This window comes from Diadema antillarum, unplaced genomic scaffold (assembly GCF_040938485.1).
Source record: "Diadema antillarum isolate AM-2024a unplaced genomic scaffold, OU_Dant_1.0 scf00000074, whole genome shotgun sequence".
NCBI lineage: Eukaryota > Metazoa > Echinodermata > Echinoidea > Diadematoida > Diadematidae > Diadema > Diadema antillarum.
The window spans coordinates 3,212,169-3,235,833 of NW_027270963.1; the positions used below are offsets into that span (position 1 = coordinate 3,212,169).

Consider the following 23,665-nt stretch of genomic DNA (forward strand, 5'->3'; position numbering starts at 1 on the left):
CCAACCTGTAGGCTATCTCACCCCAACCCCGTACCCTACCCCTATCCTGTAGCCCATCACCATCCTGTGCCCCATCACTAAACCCTGTATCCCTATATACCTACCTTGAACCTCATCCCGATGACCTTACCACACAATCGTGCTCGTTCCCTTCCCTCTCTGAAAAGGAGTATTCCGTCACTGTCCATCCCTGTACTTCCTTGTTTCCACTCCATACCACCCTCTTCTCCTCTTCATCCTAACCAGCTTTGCTCCCAACCCTATACCCACCTCCTCATGCCCCCCTCCCCACGTGATCAATGTTGTGAGTCCCCTTCCTATCCTGCAAACTTCTTCCAATTCCCACCACCACCCCCCCCCCATCCTCATCAGTCCCCTCCCCTCATCTTCATCAGCCCCCTCCCCTGTACATCCTCCTTGTCATCTCCACTTCCAAATGAACCCCCAACCAGTCCAGACAAGATGCATATGCTGATGCTGACAAGACAAGCTAGGATATCGGCCATGTATCACTCCGGCCTCCAGGGCAGTCCGTGGCCGTTATCCATGCAAAACTCACATTGCGTAAACACCAATTTGCTTACATTAGCCTGCTCCAGATCCTCGCCATGGAGGGGGTGCATCTACGGGGTCAGACACAGGATGCATTCATTCATTGTATACGTGTATATATATGGCAAGGGCATTGTGGGCTGCATTTTATCAACTTTCCCATGTTTGAAACATGTTTCAAAACCCACCATCAAAACCTGCTTGTAAATGCCTTTTGGATTGCGTTTCTCAAGTTGTTGCGTTTATCATCTCTATCATGAGTTGATTTGGGGGCCTTGTCACTGTACAATTCATTGCACAGTTTAACCCGAGGAGCAGAGATGTGTGGTTGGAAGTGGTTGGCATGGACAGGTCCCAGCTATAAATGTGTTCCAAAATGACTTTGCGTTTATAAACTCTTCTAAAACATGTTCTGGCTCAAACATATTTGTGATTGCACTTTTTGCGGTGTTTCAGAAATGCATTTCTAACCCCATTATCAAAACAGCTTTGCATTTATCAACTGCCCAAAACTCCCTGAAAGTCATTTGGAAACCTGATTTTTTTTTTTCACCGGAAGTAAGGTGATAAACACACCCTTAGACTATCAGGGGCTTTGCTCCTACAGTAAGGTGCCCCACCTGAATTTGTGATGGAGATAACCCAGCGGAAAAGGCACTACCTCACTGATTGTGCCCCACTTAGAGGAGAAAATGTTAAGCATCAATAGATCTTCCTGTCGCCCCCAAATCCTGCAGATATACTGTCTGAATCACTCTCAAAGTACAATGTTTTTGTCATATACCGGTGACAAGACATTTCCCATGTTTGCACTATAAAGTACAATGTTTTCCTGTTATTGCTCAGTGCATCATGTCACGTGGGTAACGAGACCTCGTATCTCAAAATCATGGATTTTCTTTTTTTGAGAGCAAAAAATCTCATTGATTTTTGCAACATCTTCACAAAAGTTTGGCCAAATAACATCAATGTTGATATTACATAATGAAAAACATTGTTTTGAAATGGATTAATGATTCTAATTTTAAGCTCAAATCAGTATTCTTGATATTCAAAACTGAGTTAGGGTGTTGTATATTTCTGATATATGCCCATTGAGATATGAGGTCTTGTCACACAAGGGAAAATATGTTTCCTATCTGAAAAATGGCAGCCTTTCAAATAACTTCAGATGTGTGACCTAAGTCTTCCAATACCTTGGGCAACTGCAAGGTGTAAGATATGAATGGCATCTTGATGAAGTGGTGCTGAGAGGGATACTGTGTCAGTGACAGAAAGGCTTTGTTTTCCAGTAGGATTCTTGAGCCCCATTTGAGCAGAGACTTTCAAACTGTGTTTATCGTAACAATGTCCTGTAGTGTCTGGGTAATTTTTTATTTCTTTTAACCCTGCATGTGAGTACGATCCCCGCAAAATGTTGTTGAATGCTGTTGCGGTAACTTTTGCCAAAGTCTACCCTAGCCAGTTAGGGTAATTCCTGCAATATTATCCTGACAACCCTTCTGTGTAGTGTAAGAAAGCAACCACAGTAACATTCCTCTGATATACTTGATGCGCATGCGCAACATTGCAGACAGAGAATGATTGACATGCTGCGTGCCAATCATTGGCATGGATCGTTACTATCGTAACAATGTTTTGTTTACTAACACAATTGCCTACCAAGATGTGCACAATCTAGAACAACAGGTGGCGCTGGCCGGTGGGCAGGGGAAGTGGCATCAGTGAACACACACCCTTTGTAGAAACCTACCCGGAGAAGGTTTTTGATATTTGTCTGTTAACTCCTCACTCTCACCTAGCTGCGGGTTTTATTGCCGGAGACGAGGAATTTTGTTCTCGATCTGAACGTTGTTGTGGTAAGGTCTGGTAAAACGGGGCTTTAGGTAATGTGACAGTACAGTCAGTGCACTGTGTGATATTATATAACATCATAGGTAAAGACTATATTGCCTGTGCACACACCATCAATCTAATTGACTGAGGTGATATTTCTTTTTGTTTTTCTTCTTCATTATGTGTTTTATTTATTTCTTTTTGTGCTTGAAGAACAGTGTGGTTGTGTCAGTGAAATGCAGAAAAGGTTAGATTCTTGCCCTACGAATAAGATGAGCTGTTTGGAGCAGAATTGTCCAACCATGTTTTTTCCTGTATCTTGTAAGCCCTTCATCTTGAGTTGCCATATGGAGTATTACAAAAAACAACAACATGCGGGCCAGCAGGGTGTTTTCCAAAGAGAAAGTGTTATGTCACCGTGGATACTGAAGGAAAGGAGGTGGCAAATAGCGTTCTTTCTCTTTGCCATGTATTAAAAAGATATCCAGCCTTTATTAATTGTTTCTATTCATTGCTCAGATTTCTCTGTTTGGCAATTTTTCCCCACATAGCTCTCTGCTTCTTACCCGTCTTTTTTTGCAGGCCAAGATTGATTGTCGTGAAGCAGATAGATTCTTAACCTCCAGAGCTTGCATTCAATCACAGATGCTGGCAGTGATGTGGCTTTGACCCTACCTGTTGCCAAATGAAAATCAATCATCAACTCATACTGCTGTTACCTTATTTCACCGTTTGCGTGTTGCCTGTAGCATTATTGCCTTAACGCGTATGGTATCGTGAAAATTAAGTGTGAATTTTGCATACAGGATCTTGTCTTGAAATTATTATCTGAAAGTTAACAGGAATGCATGCTCTTGTACCCACATTGCCACTTCATGAGGTTACATTAAAAATATATCTTTATGTACTAGCAGCTGCATTGAAATACTTGATCTGAGCAAAGAGTGCACATTGTTTCTAGTTTTCTTTTTTTTTTCAATCATAGAACTTGACAGCTACTTAAATATCAGCAGTGCATGATATCTTGACATGATTTTATTTATTATTTATTGAATTACTATGAAATAAATTTCAATTTTCTCAGGTAGAAACAGAAATTATACCCATAATATGTTACCAGTATTTATGGTTCATGAATCGTTGGTCTGTAAGCCCTGTGTGTAAATAAAGCAGGTCATGAAGTATTTGTGCAATTTCAGGTGTTTACGGTGCATGATCAGATATGAATAAACAGAACATTGTGAGAGTGAGGATAATTAAGTGGAAAATTGTATGTCTGTATTCATGTATTGATGGCAGATCTACCAATACCATCATGTCTACATGAGTATAGACCTATTTGGTTTGGGTGCTGTTTTTTTTTAAATAATAATTTCTGACTGGGTGCTTCAAGTATGTCTAACAAGAGATAATTTACGCACTGACATAGCAATGCACCTCATGGCTCATCGCATAACCCATTGAAAGTGCTTTTGTTCTTCTTTGGAAGCCCCCTCCCCCCCCCCCCCCCCCCAGTTATGGCTGCCATAAGTTACAGTGCTCTGAAGTTGGATTCGTCTATAGCGACGTATCAGAATGTAGGCCAGCATACTGAAGACACAAACCCTTCTGTTAGGAAGGTGGTGAATGTTTAAAATACAATAGTATAGTGACTGCTTAAACAGGGACGGATCCAGGAATTCCGTAAAGGGGGGCTTTCCAAAATTAAAGGGGGGCGCGTGCCCCCTTTTCTTTTTATTTCTTTTGTTTTAACAAAAAATAAAGAGGGGGTGTGCACCCAGTGTGCCCCTGCCTAGATCCACCACTGTTAGACATATGGTATCTGACATCATGACTATCTTTCTTTCTCTCCCTCGATTCTCTGTCATCTGTACAGGATATCAGGAAATGCTGCACTGACGAAGAACATCCACTCATCTGTCAGTGAGAACATCAAGAAAAACTTTGCCAAGACAAAATGGAAGGTAGGGTGAAGAGTGGATTGGTGTGGGAAGTTCCCTGGATGCACAGCTAACTAAGAAATGAAAGAAGAAGCATTTGCCCCAATATTGAACCAAAGACATAACATAGTCACACCTCATAATACCCAAACAGTTATTGAATGTTTGTTTGTTTTTGTGTATGTATGATTTTGTAGTTGTTTTTGCATTTTTTTTTTGTGGAGGGGGGGGGGGGAATTATCCATAAAAGATAGAACATTAAGGTACAGCAGTAGATACACATATGTGACCCGCGACAACGGTTTCAGGCAAAAGTCGCAAGAGCAAATTCCCTCCTAGGCGGGGTACAAAGATTTTGACCATTATTTTTGTCGATTTAGGTTTTTTGCAGAAATCGAATCTTTGATATGTTTTCTACATCTACACTAAATTTCATAGCATAAGACTAAGTTTTTCCTATCGAAAATGGAATTTTAAACACCCTATGTTGGATCGCACTCGTCAGTTTCGAGCTTCTTTCGAACGCCGCGCCAATATCCCCGGTGTTGCTACGGCGTACGGTCTCGCATGCGATTGGCTGGTGCGTCGCTTACATTTACATAATTCGGCTTTCGGAGACAGTTGCAGCGTGTGGGGAATGCTTTGTCCATGCGTGCACGATTACATGCTCCATTGTTCTTGCTAGGTTTATACGCTCGCTCTGTAGTGCGTGCTCTTCGTTTGGCTTTCTGTCCAAAGTATTCTACCGCAGTGTTCGACAACGGAAGTGAAACAAAAATCGTGTAGCATAGCATAATCGTGTGAAAAGAAAACTAAATATTCTCAAATTTGTCTACTTGTACATGTATTAAAGATTATGACAGCAGACTGACTCAATGGAAGGCAGATAAGAGGAAAGGAGCGGTCACATGTGACCAATTACATTCAAATAGTACACGTCAAAATCGCACCAAACTAACGAGTCGTGTTTTTTTTTTTTTTTAATTCAAGCATGACCCTTGCCAGCACTAGCAATTCTGCTTTCAAAAGGGTCGCCAATGATAAAGACAAATCAACCACAATGAAAACGCGATTTGTAAATGTGTGGATTCGCCACCGCTCCTGTTACATATGCACACAGTCATGGCGTGTGGATGTCATTGCGTAATACGTGCACCATACACGTCATGTACATGACGTAACACCATACGTGCAATTATCGTATTCGCCATCTTGAAAGACGTACTGGTAAACAAACCCGAGCGAAATGCATTGTTTTTCGGCTCCATACGCTGAGCTCCGAGGAAGGTGCCCGGGAAACTTGACTCTCTCAGTGAGCCAATCAGAAGGCGATGTGGTTGCTAGAGGCGGGGCTTAACATCGATTGGCACCATCGTACGGATGGGTGATTCTCCCCTCGCATCGCCGCTCGGACATTGTCTTTGAGAAAGAGGTGAATCTTCAAAGCCTGTTTTCTCGCAATTTTGTCAGGCTAACAACTTAAAAAGTGCATTTTATTTCTCTTTCTATGCCCACTTATGGTGCCGAAGAATACAAGTGTTTTATATCAATGCAAAGCTTAGGAAATGGGCAATGTGATTCAGTGAAAAAATGAATTTTCAAAATTCCCGACTTTTGCCTGAAACCGTTGTCGCCGGTCACATATAACTAATTATAAGTACAGAAAAAAAAAGATTGATGCATTTCCTCCATACCCTAAGGTGGAAAAAAACTATTGATCAATGTGGATTTTCAGGACCACCAACACAGTGTCTGGACTTGGTAGAAAATGAAGTTTCAGGTGTTTTAGTGGTTTGGTGGTGTTTTTCTTGTCTTTCTTTTTTCAATTTTTTAAAGTCTCATGTGTAAAGACAATTATGTCTTCATCATAGTCCCCTGGAGCTCTCTCCGCCACCTACTCCGTCATCTCCAACTTTGGATTACCATTCTTATCCATCCCCCAATACCACACACACACACACACACACACACACACCCACACACCCGTGGCTGCCTCCAGCCCCCCCCCCCCCCACCCCCCAATCCTTGCTCTATTGGTAGGTTGCCATGCAGACATTTAAAACTGTAATCGGGAAAGACGTCCAGTCAGGCCACGGCAAACAAGGGCTCCGTCAACATGTGAACACATCCCCCTGGCCTTGCACTCTCATCATCACCTCCTAGAGTTCTGCCCACGGCCCCTTTCTGCAGTCCCACGCCTTCCTTCTCCCCTCAGGAGCCTCCCGGGCCCCTCCCCCTTCTTTCCGATGAGAATGAGGAACAAAACCGTAACGGGGCACACTTAGCTGCTAGCAAAAACCTGTGGCATACCTTTGGTAATGCTGTCTCAAGGGTTGAGGTGGTTTAGGCCCAGAAATATCCCAGGAAAGTCATTGCAAATTCCACGCAGAGATGGCACCCAAAACTGCTTCCAAATCTTCTTTTCTCTGTCCATCTTTCTCAATCCCTCCCTCTTTCTATCTATGTATTTATCTGTTTATACAGATCAATAGATATATGGATAGATAGATAGATAGATAGATAGATAGATAGATAGACAAATAGATAGATGCTACATTTAGAAACAAAAAACAAGCACAGATTACATTGACCACACCTGGTTGCAAGAAACATTTACCAAATTTTGGTTCTAGTTGCTTTGTCATGCATATTTCCATGCATTTCTGATGACATGCACCAGCAAAAGTGTGTGTAGAATGCGGAAAATTGCCATGGACAACATGGGCTAGATACATAAGTGTATCACCAATGTAGGGAATGGAAACTTGGACGAATACAAAGTGGTTGTTTTGCTTTATGCTAAAACTTCAATATCATTGCTGTTCATTAAACCTGATTGATAAAGAGTAATTATCTTATCTTTGCTTGCATGGGATGTGTAATATTTCTTTTTCTGTAACGCAATGGAAGTGATATGTTTGAAAAAACTTGTGATACTGCGAAATGGAATATTGGTCTTCCCCTGCTAGACTTTATTTCCCTTCTTCACTTCCTTTCATTACAATCTTTCTTCCCACCTCCTTGGTTCTTTTATTCCTGTAGTGTTCATAATTCCATTCAGAGTGGCCCTTCCGTGCTGTCATCATTGTTTACAACCTGTTGCTTGTTCATATCATCACTCTTGTGCGGAGTTCTTCTCCCAGAAGAATTAGTGGATAATGGAATCTTTAATCTGGGTTTCCAGTCAAAAATTGGCGGATGCTGAAAGATGGGTTGAGTGCAGTTATTGCACCAAGACTAGAAAAAGTTGCAGGTCAAAGGTCATGTCATTCATCAAACCCTGCAGATGGAATGTGAGGACTGGATCTCATTTGAGATAACAAAAAAAATCACACTGTCAGAAATTTTCAGGATATGTCCAACTCCTTTTTGCTGTCATCTGTCTTTCTCAAGTGCAGATCTATTTACTGCTTATGTGATGGATCGTGGGATAAGGATCCAGTTTATCTTATGCCATATCATGTGATGTATTGCAGGATGGAATTGAAATGCCGGATGCCCCACGATTATTGTTTCATCAATATTCATTCCTGCACTCCCCTTGGCGAGTGGAGTAATAGCTAGTTTGGGGGACGATATCTGCGCTGGATGAAAACAAGCAGGGGATTTTGATGGGAGACAAAAAGAGTGTGAAGAATTTTCTACCGGTAAACAGTTATGATCCGCAGAATTTATATCTTTTGAAGCTGGATAGGGGATTAAGGCAATTCATATTGTTGACACCCCAATAACAACTACTGTATACCCCATATATTTCGCGAGTCTAAATTTTCGCGAATCAGGACTTCCCGACAATTTTGCGAGTGGTTAAATTCGCAGTCGTGGAGTTCTGTACTGAACGGAGAAATGTATACGCATACGTCACATTCATAGCGGCATTAGAGTCAATATTTTTGTGTGTTTTTAATTTCGCGAATAGCAGCTGACTTGCAAAATTCACGAAAATAAAAACCTCACGAAATATTCGGCGTATACAGTACTTCTCCTTCATCCTCTGTTTCACTCATCCCGTTCTCCTCCCTGTTTGTTCTTTTGTTTTTCATCTTTCGCATCATCTCCTTTATCCCACTTTTTCTCTTTCATCATCATTTTCTGTTTCTTCTTTTTCTTCTTCTCTTCTTTTTTAATCTTCCTCCACATCCTATCTCTCTTTAAATCCTTTCTTTCATCATCGTTTTCTGTTTCTCCTTTTTCTGTTTTTCCTTTCTCTTCTTCTCTTCTTTTTTTATCTTCTTCTGCCTCATTCTGCCTCTTTCTATTTCTCTCTTTCATCATCATTTTCTGTTCCTTCTCTCTCTCTTTCTTCTCTTCTTTTTTTCTTTTAATTTCCCCTTCCCTTTATCTATCATCATCTCATTCACCATCTCCTTTGTCATATCCTCTCTTTTTTTTCTCTCTCTCTCTCTCTTCCTCCTGGATAAAAGGCTTGACTTGAAACTACAAAGTTCATCAGGTATTTACAGACCTAGCTATGTTCTTGTGTCTAAATTGGCAAAAAGTGCCCTGACAGTGAAGTCTATAGCTTTAACAATGATTGAATCAATTTAAACTGTCCTTATTTGGTGCTTCGTTATTTCCAGCCCTTTCTGGGATTTGGAAAAACAAAATCAATGCTTTTATCCAGAGTTCACAGGTCAGTAGTCAACTTTGGCAATCATCTCAATGTTTAAGAGTTACAAAAAAAGAAAATTATCAAAGCCAACTGCACTTAGTCACTGAGAAAGAGATCCCTACTAGCAATCTACATAGCTTCTGGACAACGGATGTGCACATGCACTGATTGCAGTTTATCTTTTATTATAGGGCAGCATAACGAGTTGACTTTTGTATGAGGAATGCTGGATGTCTTGGCTTCAAATTGTTGTTTCTGTGTGGACAAATGTAATGCAGCATTTCCCCAGTTTGAACCATAGTTGCATTTGAAAAATGAATGGAAGTCGACATTGTTTGACATGTAGATGAAAATACAAAAAAATATTGAACTAACGAACAAAGTTCCATGGAGGAGGATTCCCAGTAAGCAATGGCTTAAAGAATTTGGGGCCTTGAGCAAGATGCAATTTTTGTTTGTGGAAAAAGATGAACAGTCTACAGTGTGTTAATGATGATCCTTGTACTATGTGCAGTTATCTGACAACATCAATGTATTTTTGTTGTGGTCAGTGAACACACATGCAAAAACTTATATGCTACTTATTTGATTGATGCAATGGCCAAAACTCCACTCTCTATCTTGTGAAGGCTTTTTATCGCAAATAACGCAAAATATATATTTTTTAAACTAGCGTATTTTTGTATGAAAATACTCATCCACTTCCAGCTCCAGCTTGACGACCTAATTTTGTGTTGTGATGTTGATGACCTTTATCACTAAGAAGGAAAAATTTAGATGGGGGGGGGGGGGGGGGGTAGGAGGGAGCTGTTTGTAACTTGTAGTCCACCTACACAAAGCTAGTACAATTTCCTTATGTAATAGCTGATTGGGGTGGGGTTGAGAGGGGACCAGTATATGGATGTAACAGAGTACCTAAAAGAGAAAAAAACAAACAACCCAAACCCCAAAATACCAGAAAATAAAAACAGCTATCGTAGCCATTACATGTATACCTACACCAGGGATGACCCATTTCTTAGTGGCCCCAAGTGGGTGGATATCGTTCCCTCAGCCATCCATAACTGACAGGTCCAATACATCTGTGAAACTGGATTTGTTAATATAATTTTTTGTTTAACCTCGGCGAGTGCCACCACAGGGCCCACGCAGTGTTCCCCAGAGAAGCAGCGGGGAGAGGGACACACTTCTAGTAGAGCCCAAAGGGCTCTTTGCGAGGGAGGATGAATTGATAAATCCGCTTCTAAAGCCCCACTATAAAGAGGCGCGGAGTATTCCCGAAGTGTGCATGATATGTGGCTATGTTATGTCGCGTCTTGCAACCATGTCCCACCCCGCTGCGTTCGCGTGATGCATGGCGTCGTCGTCGTCGTCGGGAGATAGGCTCATGAAATCACTCCCCCTGGTACTGTCTATCCCATGCAGTCACACATAACATTTCTGCTTTTGAGTAGTGCTTTGCGGGAGAATTTATGCAACCAGACATCACAAAAATACTGCCAAACATTGCAGATGGTCACATTTTCTCTTATCTCTGCTTCAGTCCACACATGGCTATCCTTTCGGTGTAGTTTGATGGACAATGAAAGGGCAAGAAAAGTTACACTTGACATTTGAAGGATTTACTGTAAACCACAGAACAATTTTGCATTTACTTTTGAAAAACAAACTGCCTTGTCTTGTATAAATCGCCAAGGGATGTAAAATGAGGGAAAATTTTTTCTTTACCATCAATAGTTAGCGTCAATACCATCCGTAATAGTTGTTTGTTTGTTTGTTTTTTTCACACTGAGCCTGCATCTTGGGTTCAGCTAGATTGTGTGCAGTGTTTATTTACATCCGTAAAATTGACTCTTATTACTCTACCCCAGAGGGTGCCAGAGGCTTTTTTTTTAATATCTAGTCCTCCCTACCCCCCCTTTACACACACACACACACACACACACACACACACACACCATGGTGTCCCCTATGACTTAGTGTATAGAGGAGTACCTGGCTATGGCTTAACTATTATCAGTGATGGCAAAGCCCTCTCTGACAGCTATGCAAATGGTAGATAATTTATTTGAGGTATATAGGGAAGGTTATATTGTTAATAGCAAATTAAAAGTGATAAAAGTATCTGATAACAATGAATGATTGTGATATTAATGATGATATATTACATTTATTACTATCATTTTTATTCTCATTGAAAGGAATAGCAGTAGTATCTATCCAACACTATTATGAAAAATATTTTCATTATATTTGCTGTCATTACTTATCCGTTTTTTTCCCTTTTATTGTATCTTTTCTCTTTCCATTCTTGACTTGGCTGCCTGCAGCAAGCCTTCAACGCCACGGCGGTCGTCAGGCACATGCGCAAGCTGGGACTGGGCGACGTCAAGTCCCGGCTCCAGAAGAAGGAGGAGGAGGAGAACCGGTCGGAGGAGAGCAACGGCCAAGAAGGGTCGTCGGATAATAGCTAGCTGCATCATCCCCCGGCCCCCTACCACTACCACCACCACCACCACTACTTTACCGTGCCATCCAACTCCTGGCCCGGCCACCCTTTTCCCGTCCCTCTGTACTTACTTCACATACTATCTTTCTCCTTTCTTTTCTTTTTTTTTTTTAAATTCTATTCTTCTCTTCAGGCTGTCGTGTCATCCCCAAAGACTCTGTCAACTTGTGTATTCTTGTTTTTAAGAATACCACAGCATTTATCACCCATTTATTGCTTGTGAAAGTCACTCAAATGAGAGAGAGAAAAAAAAAACAACAACAAAGAAAGATGTGAATCATCTGATCAATTTACAGTGTAGGTCTGTCTTAAATATTCTGCCTCCATGCAGGCAGTCCAGGTGTGGTACAAAGATGAACTTTCCAGTAAAATCCATTTCTTTTCTATTTATTTACATATGAATTTAGTATATTTGTGGCCAAGGTTTCAAACAGTGGAAAGCATGGCTAGTTGTAACTGAATTTTTTTTTTTTTTTTGGCTGGAGTTTGATTAATTGTACTCTACCAACTTTCAGGTGCCATTAAATCAACACTGATTAGTGAAAGTGTATGTGTTATATGATCATACTATTTGGAAAAAGTCATTTGACATGTGATTTGCCCAATTTTGACACATGGGTTTTCTTAAAGCACATGCCACCCTTTCCAAGAAGATTGTAGTCGTTGTTGTTTTTTTCTGTGACAGTCAATGAATTAAATGAGGTTAAAGGTTGAAATGGGATTGTAGGTGTATAAAGGGATAGTGTTATGTCACCTGTGGAACTGCAGGTGTTAACACAGAGTGCTCGTGTGCATGTGTCATAGCTATTTCAGTGTGTGCAATGGATTCTGGGGGTTGTAGGGACAGTACAAGTGGGCAACATAACACATGTAGTGTGACCTGTACGACTTCCAAACACAGAGGTGGCCCCAGGCAGTCAATATGATATGGACACACAATTTGTGTGAAAGTAAACTCTAATGTCAAAAGAAAAAAGATACCCCCCCCCCCACAACAACAACAAAACACAACTTATCACAGATAATCATCAATTGAATTCTCTGCCTGATTTATGTACATCATGTCTCTAATACTGCCAGAGATATCTTCTCACAAATTTTTGATAGTATAACATTCCTCTTTATGAGGAAGTTATAAGGAAGAGGGTTGTGTGATGCAAACGAAAGGTAAGAGAAGATGATCTTTTTTTTTTTTTTTTTGGGGGGGGGGGGGGGGGAAGGGGGGTTTGATTATGGTGGCATCATGCGTATTGATATATTTGATATGTCTTGATTATGTACTTGCACACTTTTAACAATCCGATATAATGCCCATTGTGCTGTTCCTACCAGCTACCTCCATCTACCTGCTGCTGATGTGTGTGTTTGCAGCTTTTAATGATAAAATAAATAACTTTGTGCAATGTAAATGCCAAACAAAACAAAAACAAAGCAAGCACAGGAATGACCCCTCTCTTTAAATATATATGGGGCGCACACTCACATAGGTGTTCACTGTGAAAAGCACAAAATGTTCTGTGCCGTGGCTCCCTGTATGACTCCTACTTCTAGCTGTCCACTGTGGGCCCGTAGAGTTGACATACGTCTGTGCAATAGTGGTAAAATGGACTCTGTCCTACCTGCGCTTCACTCGCTGGGTGGGGAACTTTGTAAGAGATTAAGCACTCTGGAGGCTACCGAGTATAACCTTGCCGCTTTTTGCTTGCAAGACCATTTGATAATTAAGTGCAGAGCATAAAAGAATAAAGCAAAGGAGTGAGTGAGGCTTGGGGTTTACTTTATCGCAGCATGTAGAAGGAGAGTAAGGGGAACGAATGTTAAAGCTAAAGGAGTGTGTACATGTGAGATTTCCTTTTGTTCCTGAAAATGTTCATGTGATGCACTGCGGTTTGTTTGATCAGACTTCTTCATATATGGCACAGTGTGCCAAGTTGATACAAATTAATACCATCTGCTGACTACTGCTAGTCACCTGGGGTGAACCACGAGAGGACGACAGCGTCTGCCTGTTTTCTGCTGTGGGTATGTGGGTGGACCACTTCACCGGGTTAGCACCCTGCTCTTTGCGATGAGTGAAGTGGGATCTTTTAGTTGTATGAGTACCAGTGACTCCCTCATACAAGGGACCTCCATTTTAAGTGTCATGTCCAAGAAACAGGCGTAACTGTGGTTTCCAGTTCGAGCACATGATATCCTTCCCAGAAACTTGCTCTCACCTTTTGCAATAATCACAGATGTGTTTAGAACTTGTTAAATCACTGATGCCACCAGCTCCAAGCCCAGCCTTGTTTCATCAGAGCAAAACAGACTGATCACAAAGCTGGAATTTTTGTGTATCAGACATTTCAAACTGCACATTAAATATATTTGATCCTCAATCAAGTGGACAGTAATGGTTCTTAATATGAAATTCTGGTGGAGGTGGAGATTGTAGGACCCACGTCATACCTTAGGAGTGGGTCTATGGAGTGAATATAATCTTTCATATCTTTCGTACAATGTAGAGTGATGGTCGTCCTCTATCAGCATACATCTGCCAAAGGGTTCAGGTCAGATAAAACCAGGAAAGAGACTGGAGTTCTGTGGACATTGCAAATTCTTAAAAGTGTGATGAGGTGAACTGTCCATTAATATTTGGACTTGCCGTTGGTGTTTTGGTCTTACACTGTCAGGTGGCAGCTACACGAGAGCATCTATGAATTGATATGTATAAAGAAGGAGAAGGATGATTTGATCATAACAGCCACAGTGGCATGTCAGTAAATATTTGACCCAAACTGGACACATAGGAAGAAAGATATTCACTTTGAACAGTGGGTAAGACTTTTGTGCAAAAATACTATCATGGTCATACAACTGTGACATCGTTTGCATAGGAAATTCCTATTTGTTTTTTCCAGGCAAGCTTAAACCCAACCATGATATTTATATTCATATTTCATCTAATGGTCGTGAAGGATGTGTAAATGACATATCTTTTGTTATATCTTGAGGAGAATCATGCAGAAAATATGTCTTTCAGGATAATGATAAACACTACTGTTTAGCATCCACAACAAATTTAGGGGTCTAAATAACACTGCTGACTTCACGGTAACATAATTGTGATGACTATTTCTAAATGTTCTTTGAGTTCCATACAAGCTGGGGTACTGAGATTTGGTAGTGAAATCAATTATCATGACTTTCTTACAAATTGAGTTGTGTGTTTTGTCCAGTTTTGCTCAAACTTTCACAGACTTGTTTTAGTTCTCTCTTAGTTTCCTTCCCTTCTTCCTTGCAATATAAGTCTTTCCCTGGGGTATGCTCTCGTGCAAAAGAGCAAAGAACTTGATAGTGTACATCAAGCCTGACCATGATGGCTTCACTTTTGTGTGCAAAATTGTCAGGCAGCATTCCCACAAAGTCTTCATGCTTTAGCAATTGATTGATGTAATCACACTTTACCATGGGAAAGGGATAAGATAAGGACTTTGGCATAACTACACATTTCCTCTCAAAGGTCTTTGAAGTAAGAGAAGAAGATCTTTAGAAAAGTGGAAAGTATGATATCCCCCAAAAGTTGTGACGGCATTTGTCAGAATGCGGCGATTACATCTCTTGAAACCCCAAAACGGGAAGAAATGCTAGTTCCAATAACCATATCTCAACCAGAGCAGTCCACCGGGACCAGAAGAGCTAACATGGGGGGGGGGGGGGGGGGGGGGGGGGGCAAACATGAAAGAAATTTCGCATTCCTTCTGCAAGCTCTAAAGCATGCCTTCTTCAATAATTCATCTTGTCCCTTCACCAATATCACAATCATAAATTGATTAACAACAAGTAGGATGTATGTTCACTTATAAGTAAACCTGTGGCCGCTGAAGCACTGGGTATACAGCATAGTTCATCGTTACAGAAGTTTGGGAAACAGACTACAAACAATGTTTCTTTACCATTCTGCCACTATCAGTACATAATTTGCTTCATTTCTTCTTCTTTTTTTTTCCACCATGTTTTGTAGATCCTGAAGGAAAATGTGCAAAGAAATGAGTGCCTTGTGGCGGTTTTTCTTTTTTTCTCTTGTAATTAATTGTAATTGAAGTGTCAGTATTAAAAGAACAATTTAAAGAGGAGTTACCTTGGATTGTTTTCTTGATTGACATTTGTGTTTTTATTAGAAACACAAAAAACATAGGAGAGACTCCAAGTGGATAGCTCGTAGTTATCTTTTCAATCTAATGGTTGAATGAAGATTTAGAAGTGTATCTGTGCTCTGATTTCATGAGACTCTATTATGCATTTGGTTTTGTAAATTTTGGTGATTGAAGAAAAAGGTTCTGTCTATGTCAGAAGTATATATATGTTGAAAATTTATAAAGTCTATTGTTATATTGTGCAAATATAAGTACACTTTCTGTTCATTTTGTTTGTTTAAGTCAGTGGAAGTGATTCATATTGCAATTTTTGAAACAAGAATATTCAATTTGTGACACTAGTACTAGATTGTGCTGTACTGTTCTCTTTTTCTTAGTGTATGGTGCAGTTTTGAAGTCTGTGCTGATTGTGTATTACAAATTAGCACAAAATTGTAATATAGCTAATGTCAAATATTTGGGAAATGTATAAAGTTTTAATGAATTAAGGATTTTTCTTGTGTCACCACTTAACTAAGCCATTTGAATGAAGCGTGCATGTAATTCAATGTTTTTAGATGGCAATGGCCTCTTTTGCGGCTATTTCAACATTTGTAATTTATTACAAACACAACATCTTCACAGTTTTCTTCCACTGGTGTCTTGTCATTTTTTCAGTCATTTTACCCAGTTTTTTTTTTGGTCAAATTCCTCCTTTTTTTTTTTGTCAATGTATGTATATAATTATTTTGCAAATGTATGGTAGATCCACCAAAAACGAATTGATTGTGGTAAGATATATGTAGAAAATACATGAGACTTTCTAACGATCATATAGTCAGTCTGATATCATACGTGATAGAGTAGATAAGCAACTTTTCAAATTTTAGTAGTTGTGTGATGAGTATAGAAGTGTCAACAAAGTAATGATTATCGACCTTTAGGTCACTGTGGCAGAGTAATGGCAACTATTATTTTCAATCTCTCTCTCTCTGAGAAGTATAAAGTATTTAAGATATGCCAGTGACTGACAAAGCTTTATTCATGTTTCTGTAAACACTTCCTTCTGTACATATGTAAACAGATGTGTGTTTGTTTGTTCCTTTCTTTGGCCTCTTACGTTGAAAGTATGGTGGCTTGATATGTCTGGAGTAAAACCAGTATGATGTACTCCATCTCCCTTCTTTTATGAACAATGGATAGCAGTCGTTTTACGTGAGGGTACCAGTACTACGCCATGAAAGTGTAAGAGCCCCCAATATTCCACACGTGTCTTGAGATGATTTGACCGGTTAAAATATTAATGTCAATTGTCAATTCCCACTGCACATGTTCTTTATGAGGGTTGAGAAAAAAAAAATGTTCTGCTCAAATCTCCAATTTATCTTCCGACCCCTGTTATTTTTCAAGTGATAGTTATTTTGTGAACACGATTCGAATGTTTAGTATGCTCTGCGCATGTGTCGGAACATTACGACAATTGGGTACTACAAGATTGTAATATGAACACACAGACATCTATAGATGCTCATACACTTGCACGTGCGCGCAGACATGCATGCTTTCTTTCGAATTAAAGGGAACCAATTGGCATATATTACAGTTGTGTGATTGAAATGATCTCAATTTACTGCCCACCTTGGTACATTCGAAAAAGCACTACCATGGTAGGCCTGCTTGAATAGCATTGCCCATCAGTACATATGTGCATCAAAACGTATTACGCACAAATCCTATGCGCAGAGTAGAAGGTTGGCAGAAAGAAGACCTTCTCTACTCGACAGTTTTCTCCAAATTGGGCCGTTCACAAGAGCCTTGTGGTGTTAGCGTTTTCTGAAGTGCAATGGGGATTCATGATTATATTCTGAGTTGGGCCATTAACCTTCACAATACATAGTCACACCACAATACAGCCTCTATAAGCTTTTGCAATATAATACTGTCGGGGGGGGGGGGGGGATTGAAATGTTAGATCTGACATCTTGTGCAAAGTCATACATACCTCAGAAAGCTTCACTCAAAATTTATTCAAATGGGTAAAATAACATGGTATACAGACAGATGAGCCATGCCTGGTCTCAGATTGCACACATTATGAAATTCATTGATTGGGGGAAAAAAATGGTAGGTGTTAATATCCTGAGTAAGTGATGGTTCAAGCTGTGTACACATTTAGCCTCTTTCCACAAAACTACAGTGTAGTGTCTTTTGAAAGACAGGGCAACTATTGTGTATAAAGAGATTGTGAAAAAACAACAACAACAGTGTAATACTTGAAATCGCACCAAGTCTGCAGACAGAAAGACTCTTGGTACAGCATCATTTTCAGAGTAGTTTACATACTGCTAGTGTATCCCTGCATGGGTCTTACTGGTATGCAATCTGAGAAGTTATAAATGTTGGATTGATAGGCACGTGTTCCGTGCTTTGTGAGAAATAGAATTAAAAACAAAAACAAAAAGAGCAGAGTTCACATGACTCTGCAAGTACATGTATTCAATATCATGAGAATATAAGACATAGAATCCAAAAGCATCAATTATTTCGTAGCGATGTAGCAGAAATATTGTTTTAGAGGACCATGCTGAAGATACTGGCATGAATTTTTCACTCTTCCCTCCTGCTTTTTGTTTTTGTTCTTTTTTTGTTGAAAATCTTCCATCATGGCATATTTGTATATATGCCACTGAGTCTCATTTTGCTACAAGCTCTATTCAATTCAATATGCACCTAATTGCAAGGGTTAACGTCCAAGTGTTATCTGATCCATTGTGCAAGATATCTCTTGCCTCTTCACCTTTTAGCATGGACAGATTGAAGTTTTCTGTGATGTTGCGTCAGCGACAAATGCATGCACTTAGCAGCAGAAACCATGGAGGAAACTGTATTGTGTGAAGTGACTTTGTTTGAGCTAGATGTCAACATTTGGTCTTGTTTTTTTTTTTTTAAGTTCTACTCAATGAGCAGTTCTATCATAAGTTAGTGCATTTGATGAAGATGAATGAACATGTACAGTAGTTAGATAAGGTAGCGCGAGTTTCATATTGATAATCATTGCACACAAGTGTGTGTAATTTGAAGGATTGAATTTTTTTTTTTCAAATAAGTGAGAATGTTCTACGGGTCAAATTAGATATGTTTGGATTATTGTATTTCTCATTTGATGTACGCTTTCTATGTTGAACCTGATCTCAGTGTTTAAGCCAGCGGTAATTTCTCTCCCTTTTCCTGTCTCTTGCTGAAACTCTCCTCTTTCTGTGGTATGTGTATCATGGCACTGTGTTGTTTTGGGGGCTTGTCCGGACTAACTCATCTTGGGTTGTTTTTGTTTTTGTTTATTTTACTGCAGAGATCATACTATCTTTTAAACACTGTACTAAACACACACACAAACACACAAATATCAAATCAGAATTACTGTACAGTATGTGTTCACATCTCTTTGAGATTGAGAGACCTTATATGTACAATCAGCAGCTATTTGAATTAGCAGTGAAAATGTTCTAGAGCTGCCCTTCTCAACCTTTTGAAAACTAGAAGCCCACTTTGGCTCCTACAAATTTCTTTGGGGCCCAGTTAGATTGAATACAAATCTTTTTTATTTTCGTTTTTGGCCCATGTCGCGGCCCATCTGTGAGAGCTTTGTGGCCCACTGGTTTAGAAGTGGGATTCTAGAGTGATTCTGGTTACCACTCCTCACGTGCCGAGTTCTGATTAGTCTGACAATAGGGAGCTTTAGATTTGCAGCGCGGACGCTTGAGACGACGCTTGAGCTGGACGTTCTCCTCTTCCCTGCGTCGTGCTGAAGTCACTTTAGATTACACCGGGTAACAACGTATAAAAAAAATAAAATGGCGCCCCCATATCATGGGTGCATCAAGTAGCCTTCTGCATCGTAAATTGAGTGGACGTAAAAATAGCCCAGAACACGTAGTGAAAAACTCAGACGACACAAGCTATTAATAGATCGATCGTTTTTTCCTCTAAACGTCCCCGTCGCAAAAATCTAAAGCTCCCTAATATCTACAATATGAGGGTAGATTAATTCTGTGTAGAGAACAGGCACCACAAATGCTACCTTTTCTGAATGTTTTGATGGTGATGATGCAGAATCAACCTTCACTTTTTTTTCTGAAGAAAGCTTGGTGCTGACCCAACTCTTTTCAGGGTTGATGATGATACGCAAACATCAGATATGTCTGCAACATGGACATTTCCCTAAATGATGCAGTGCTGCGTGGTGATGTTCTTGATTTGAGATGGACAGAGACATGTTTGGTGTACAGGGAAGCCCAATCATAAAAAGCTCACTTCAGAGGTACCACTTTTTAATGAAGTGAACTCGGCGGTACTGCCGACCTCGTTACAACAGGATCTCCCCGAACCACCTCACGTAGTCGTGCATTAGACGCTCATCACAGCCTACATGGCGCTCTCTGTGTTGATATTACAGAAGCGAGACAGATAGACAAAAAAAAGAGAGAAAAAAAAGTAGAAATACAATGTACGAGGAAAAGAATTGAGAGAAAGCGGGTAGGCTAAATGTATTATCCACCTGGTGTATGCTTGCAACCAAACATTCCACTGTGCAGTGTAGACGATGTGAGTCAAATGCACGCACCTCCTGTTCAAGTCAAGAACATTACTCCATTTCTACCCCACGTAATTCATTCTTGATAGTCGGGAGTACGTCAGCCAGTATACCAAACCAAAATATGTTATCAGCATCTTACGAATATTATTTCTTCCATATCGATGACGTGTTTATAGAGTGATTTTTGTTTTTTATTGCTGTAGATTTTAAGGATTGTTCATATAAGAACACAGTCAATTTTTTTTTTTGGCCATAACGTTAAGTTCTTTTGTTGTTTCACAGAAGAATAAAAACTAGAGTGTTAAATTGATGTTAGCCTGTGTCCAAGTTGAAAGATAAGATGCAATTCGCCGCCATGTGTTATATACCAAATGATGCATTTTTCTTTTTCTTTTTATTGACAGCTATTTAACATCACTGAATGTTGTACATTTCTGATCACAGGCACAGCATATAGAGGTATCCCTACTGTAGATCTTTTTTTGTTTTTAAATGCTTCATTTCACTGCATTTTTTCTCCATTTGTGAATGTTTCACAATTGAGTACACATTGTATATGTAAACTGATCAAATTACAACAAAATGACATACGAATATGTATTTGTGTCTGCGTTTCCTTTATGACTCTTGGATTCTTCACAGCAATGTAGGTCTATCTAAAGAGAATTTTAGCATGTAATCCTGTTCCTGTATATTGTTGGGTGCATGTCCAAAACTGGATTGATCAGATAAACTGGCAGTCCATGTCTGTATGGCGTTTTCATTGATCAAAAGTTTAAGAAATTTAAATCATATCACGAGTTTGGGAGACTGATCACATAACGAGCATAACAATAAAGAAATTACCCCCCCCCCCCCAAAAAAAAAAAAAAAAAAAAAATATATATATATATATATATATATATATAAATACATGTATATATATATATATATATATATATATATATATATATATATATATATATATATATATATATATATATATATATATATATATATATATATATATATATATAAATGACAAAGAAGAGGGTGTATGTATGTATATACAAATACACTCAACCAAAAAAGTAAGTTCCTCCCTAGCATTTTTGGATATACATTGTATCTCAAAAAGTACTTAACCGTTTTCATAATTCAAGCGGAAATGGATAAAGAATTTTATTACTCATAACATGAATGGCATATCATTGCCACCAGATATCATTTTTGGTGTGAAAAAATGCATTTTCTGTCAAAGTGCATGGGAAAAAAGTTGCATTTAGGTTATATGAAGCATATTGTGTACATTTCCTATGCAAGTTAACAAATGACCTTTTTAAATTATGTAATTCTCAGGAATTTCTTCAGGTACAATGTGCTTCCCTATTAAACAGATGTTGTGCATACTTTTTAAACACTAGGCTTTTTCAATATGAAAATGTTGGTCGAAGCCATGTGCTTTTTAATTCCAATTTGGGTTGATCACATTAATGTGCTTATGGCCATTTTGCATCATGCCGCGACTGCAAATTTTTCAAAGAGGGAGAGCTACAGCTTTCCTTGAAGCTGGGGTTCTTGTAAAGGAGGTGGCCAGGAGACTAGGGGTTTCGCCCAATGCCATAAGGAAACTTGGAGCAAAGTTTCAGGAAACTGGAGAGGTCAAAGATCTGCCAAGAAGTGATTGTTTGATGATTTGTGTAAAAGTCAATGCAAATCACTAAAGTGCAACATTTTTTTCCCATGCATTTTGACATAAAATGCATTTTTTTCACACCAATAATGATATCTGGTGGCAATGATATGCCATTTATGCTATGAGTACTAAAATTCCCTATCCACTCCCGTTTGAATTATGAAAATCAGTAACATACTTTTTGAGATATATCCAAAAATGCTAGGGGAGAACTTACTTTTTTGGTTGACTATTATATATACATATATATATATACAATGGTGTTACAATATACAATAGGATTACTACATGTACTTGTATGAGTGATAGTGTGTGAGTGGGCACTGTTTGTAATCTCAGAAACAACTCTTGGTCCAGCAGTTCTCTGTAATAGATATTACGTGGTACATAATTGTGCTTTTGCAACAAAAGCACAAGAAAATTTCATACATTTTTCATGTCTACTAGTCTACATATCCCAATCACATGAAAATATCTGTACTGCAATTACTGTTGCAGGTCTCATCACAAAAGCTTGTATGCTTACACTGACAGCTGATTGGCTGCATGTGCAGTCATATGGTGCATGAAAAGGGCCCGTGTATCCCATGCCTGTGCATTCATGATTACGACTGCATTTGCAGTTCACATGCCAATCATTTTGATGAGGTATCCCCATTAACCCAATGAGGACGAGTCCCGAGTACACTCGGGCAAGTGTCTTTGGGAAATGCAAGTTGTAGCAAAATCAGCCCGTCCTCAACAGGTTAAACCTCACAATTGGAAGGTGACACAAACAAAGCTACATTGTAGTCACAAGTTGACTTTCTAAACAGTAACTCTTTTATTTTACAAATAGGATGCAAACTCTTCAATGTTTGCGCATCATGAACCCTTGTAATAAGAAGCCTTGCTGCTACAATCAAACCACAGAAACCACACAAAGGTCTGAAGAGACTGGAGAGGGGGGTACATTTCGCAGAGCTACAGGTCACTCATGCAAGTGTGTGTGCTTGGGAAGAAGTAAACCCTCAGGGCTCACAGCAAAAATTTGTTGGCTAACCTTACAGCAATTTAATGTTAAACCTGTTTAAAATTCTCTTCAAAAAACAGAGAAAATGAAAATAAAGAGTAGTTTGTCCACATCTTCCAAGGATCACATGAAATATTACTGATCAGCTCATTATAGCACATTGGGATCAGGTTTACTTGCAACTATGAAACACAATCTGTAACTTGATCAAACTTCGTTTCAGGACATAAATATAAATATTTTATTTTTCTCTTGCTCTCTATGCTCTCAACATTCTTAACTACTATTTTCTAGCTACCCGAAGGGAGCAAAGAGAAAAGCAGATGTTTACTTCAAAAAAAAAATTGTGAGGATGAGATATTTCTGTATCAGTAATGCTCGAAGAGAAATATACACAGTGCACAGTAGCCAATAACCCATACATTTTTACATCTGTGCAGAGTAGATTTCCATTTGGCATTTTCAAAGTTGTACTCTGTAAGGTGAAGGAGCAGAAATAGACTTTCTAGAAATCTTACATGCCATTTGAAGGCATGCATATTCTGCATAAACAAAGTGATGACAATGAATTCAGTTCAGCTGTCTGTACGCATCATTTGCTTCCACAGATTAAAGACCAATTCATCCTAGTTTAGCACGCCAATCATAATGACACATATTTTCCTCAGTTTTGTTTTGAAGATATCAAACGTCATCTGGTGAAAAAATAACAGGACATATAGTCGGATAATGAGCAAAAAGTCATGAATAGACACATTGCCCTTTTTCACTGGTTGGCATCTGGTTCTTTCATGTTAACAGCTGTACTGGAAACATCAAT

General features: G+C 39.3%; 1 protein-coding gene across 1 annotated transcript in view; it reads left to right on the top strand.

Moving 5' to 3' along the window:
• The window catches only part of LOC139717315 (calcium/calmodulin-dependent protein kinase type 1D-like), a 159,094-nt gene extending 147,629 nt beyond the window's left edge, over positions 1-11,465 (top strand). The window contains exons 8-9 of the mRNA XM_071628808.1: positions 4,265-4,352; positions 11,271-11,465. Of these exons, the coding sequence (XP_071484909.1) occupies positions 4,265-4,352; positions 11,271-11,414 (232 nt within the window). The 3' untranslated portion in view covers positions 11,415-11,465. The remainder of the gene's footprint in view (positions 1-4,264; positions 4,353-11,270) is intronic.
• The last annotated feature ends 12,200 nt before the right edge of the window (positions 11,466-23,665 follow it).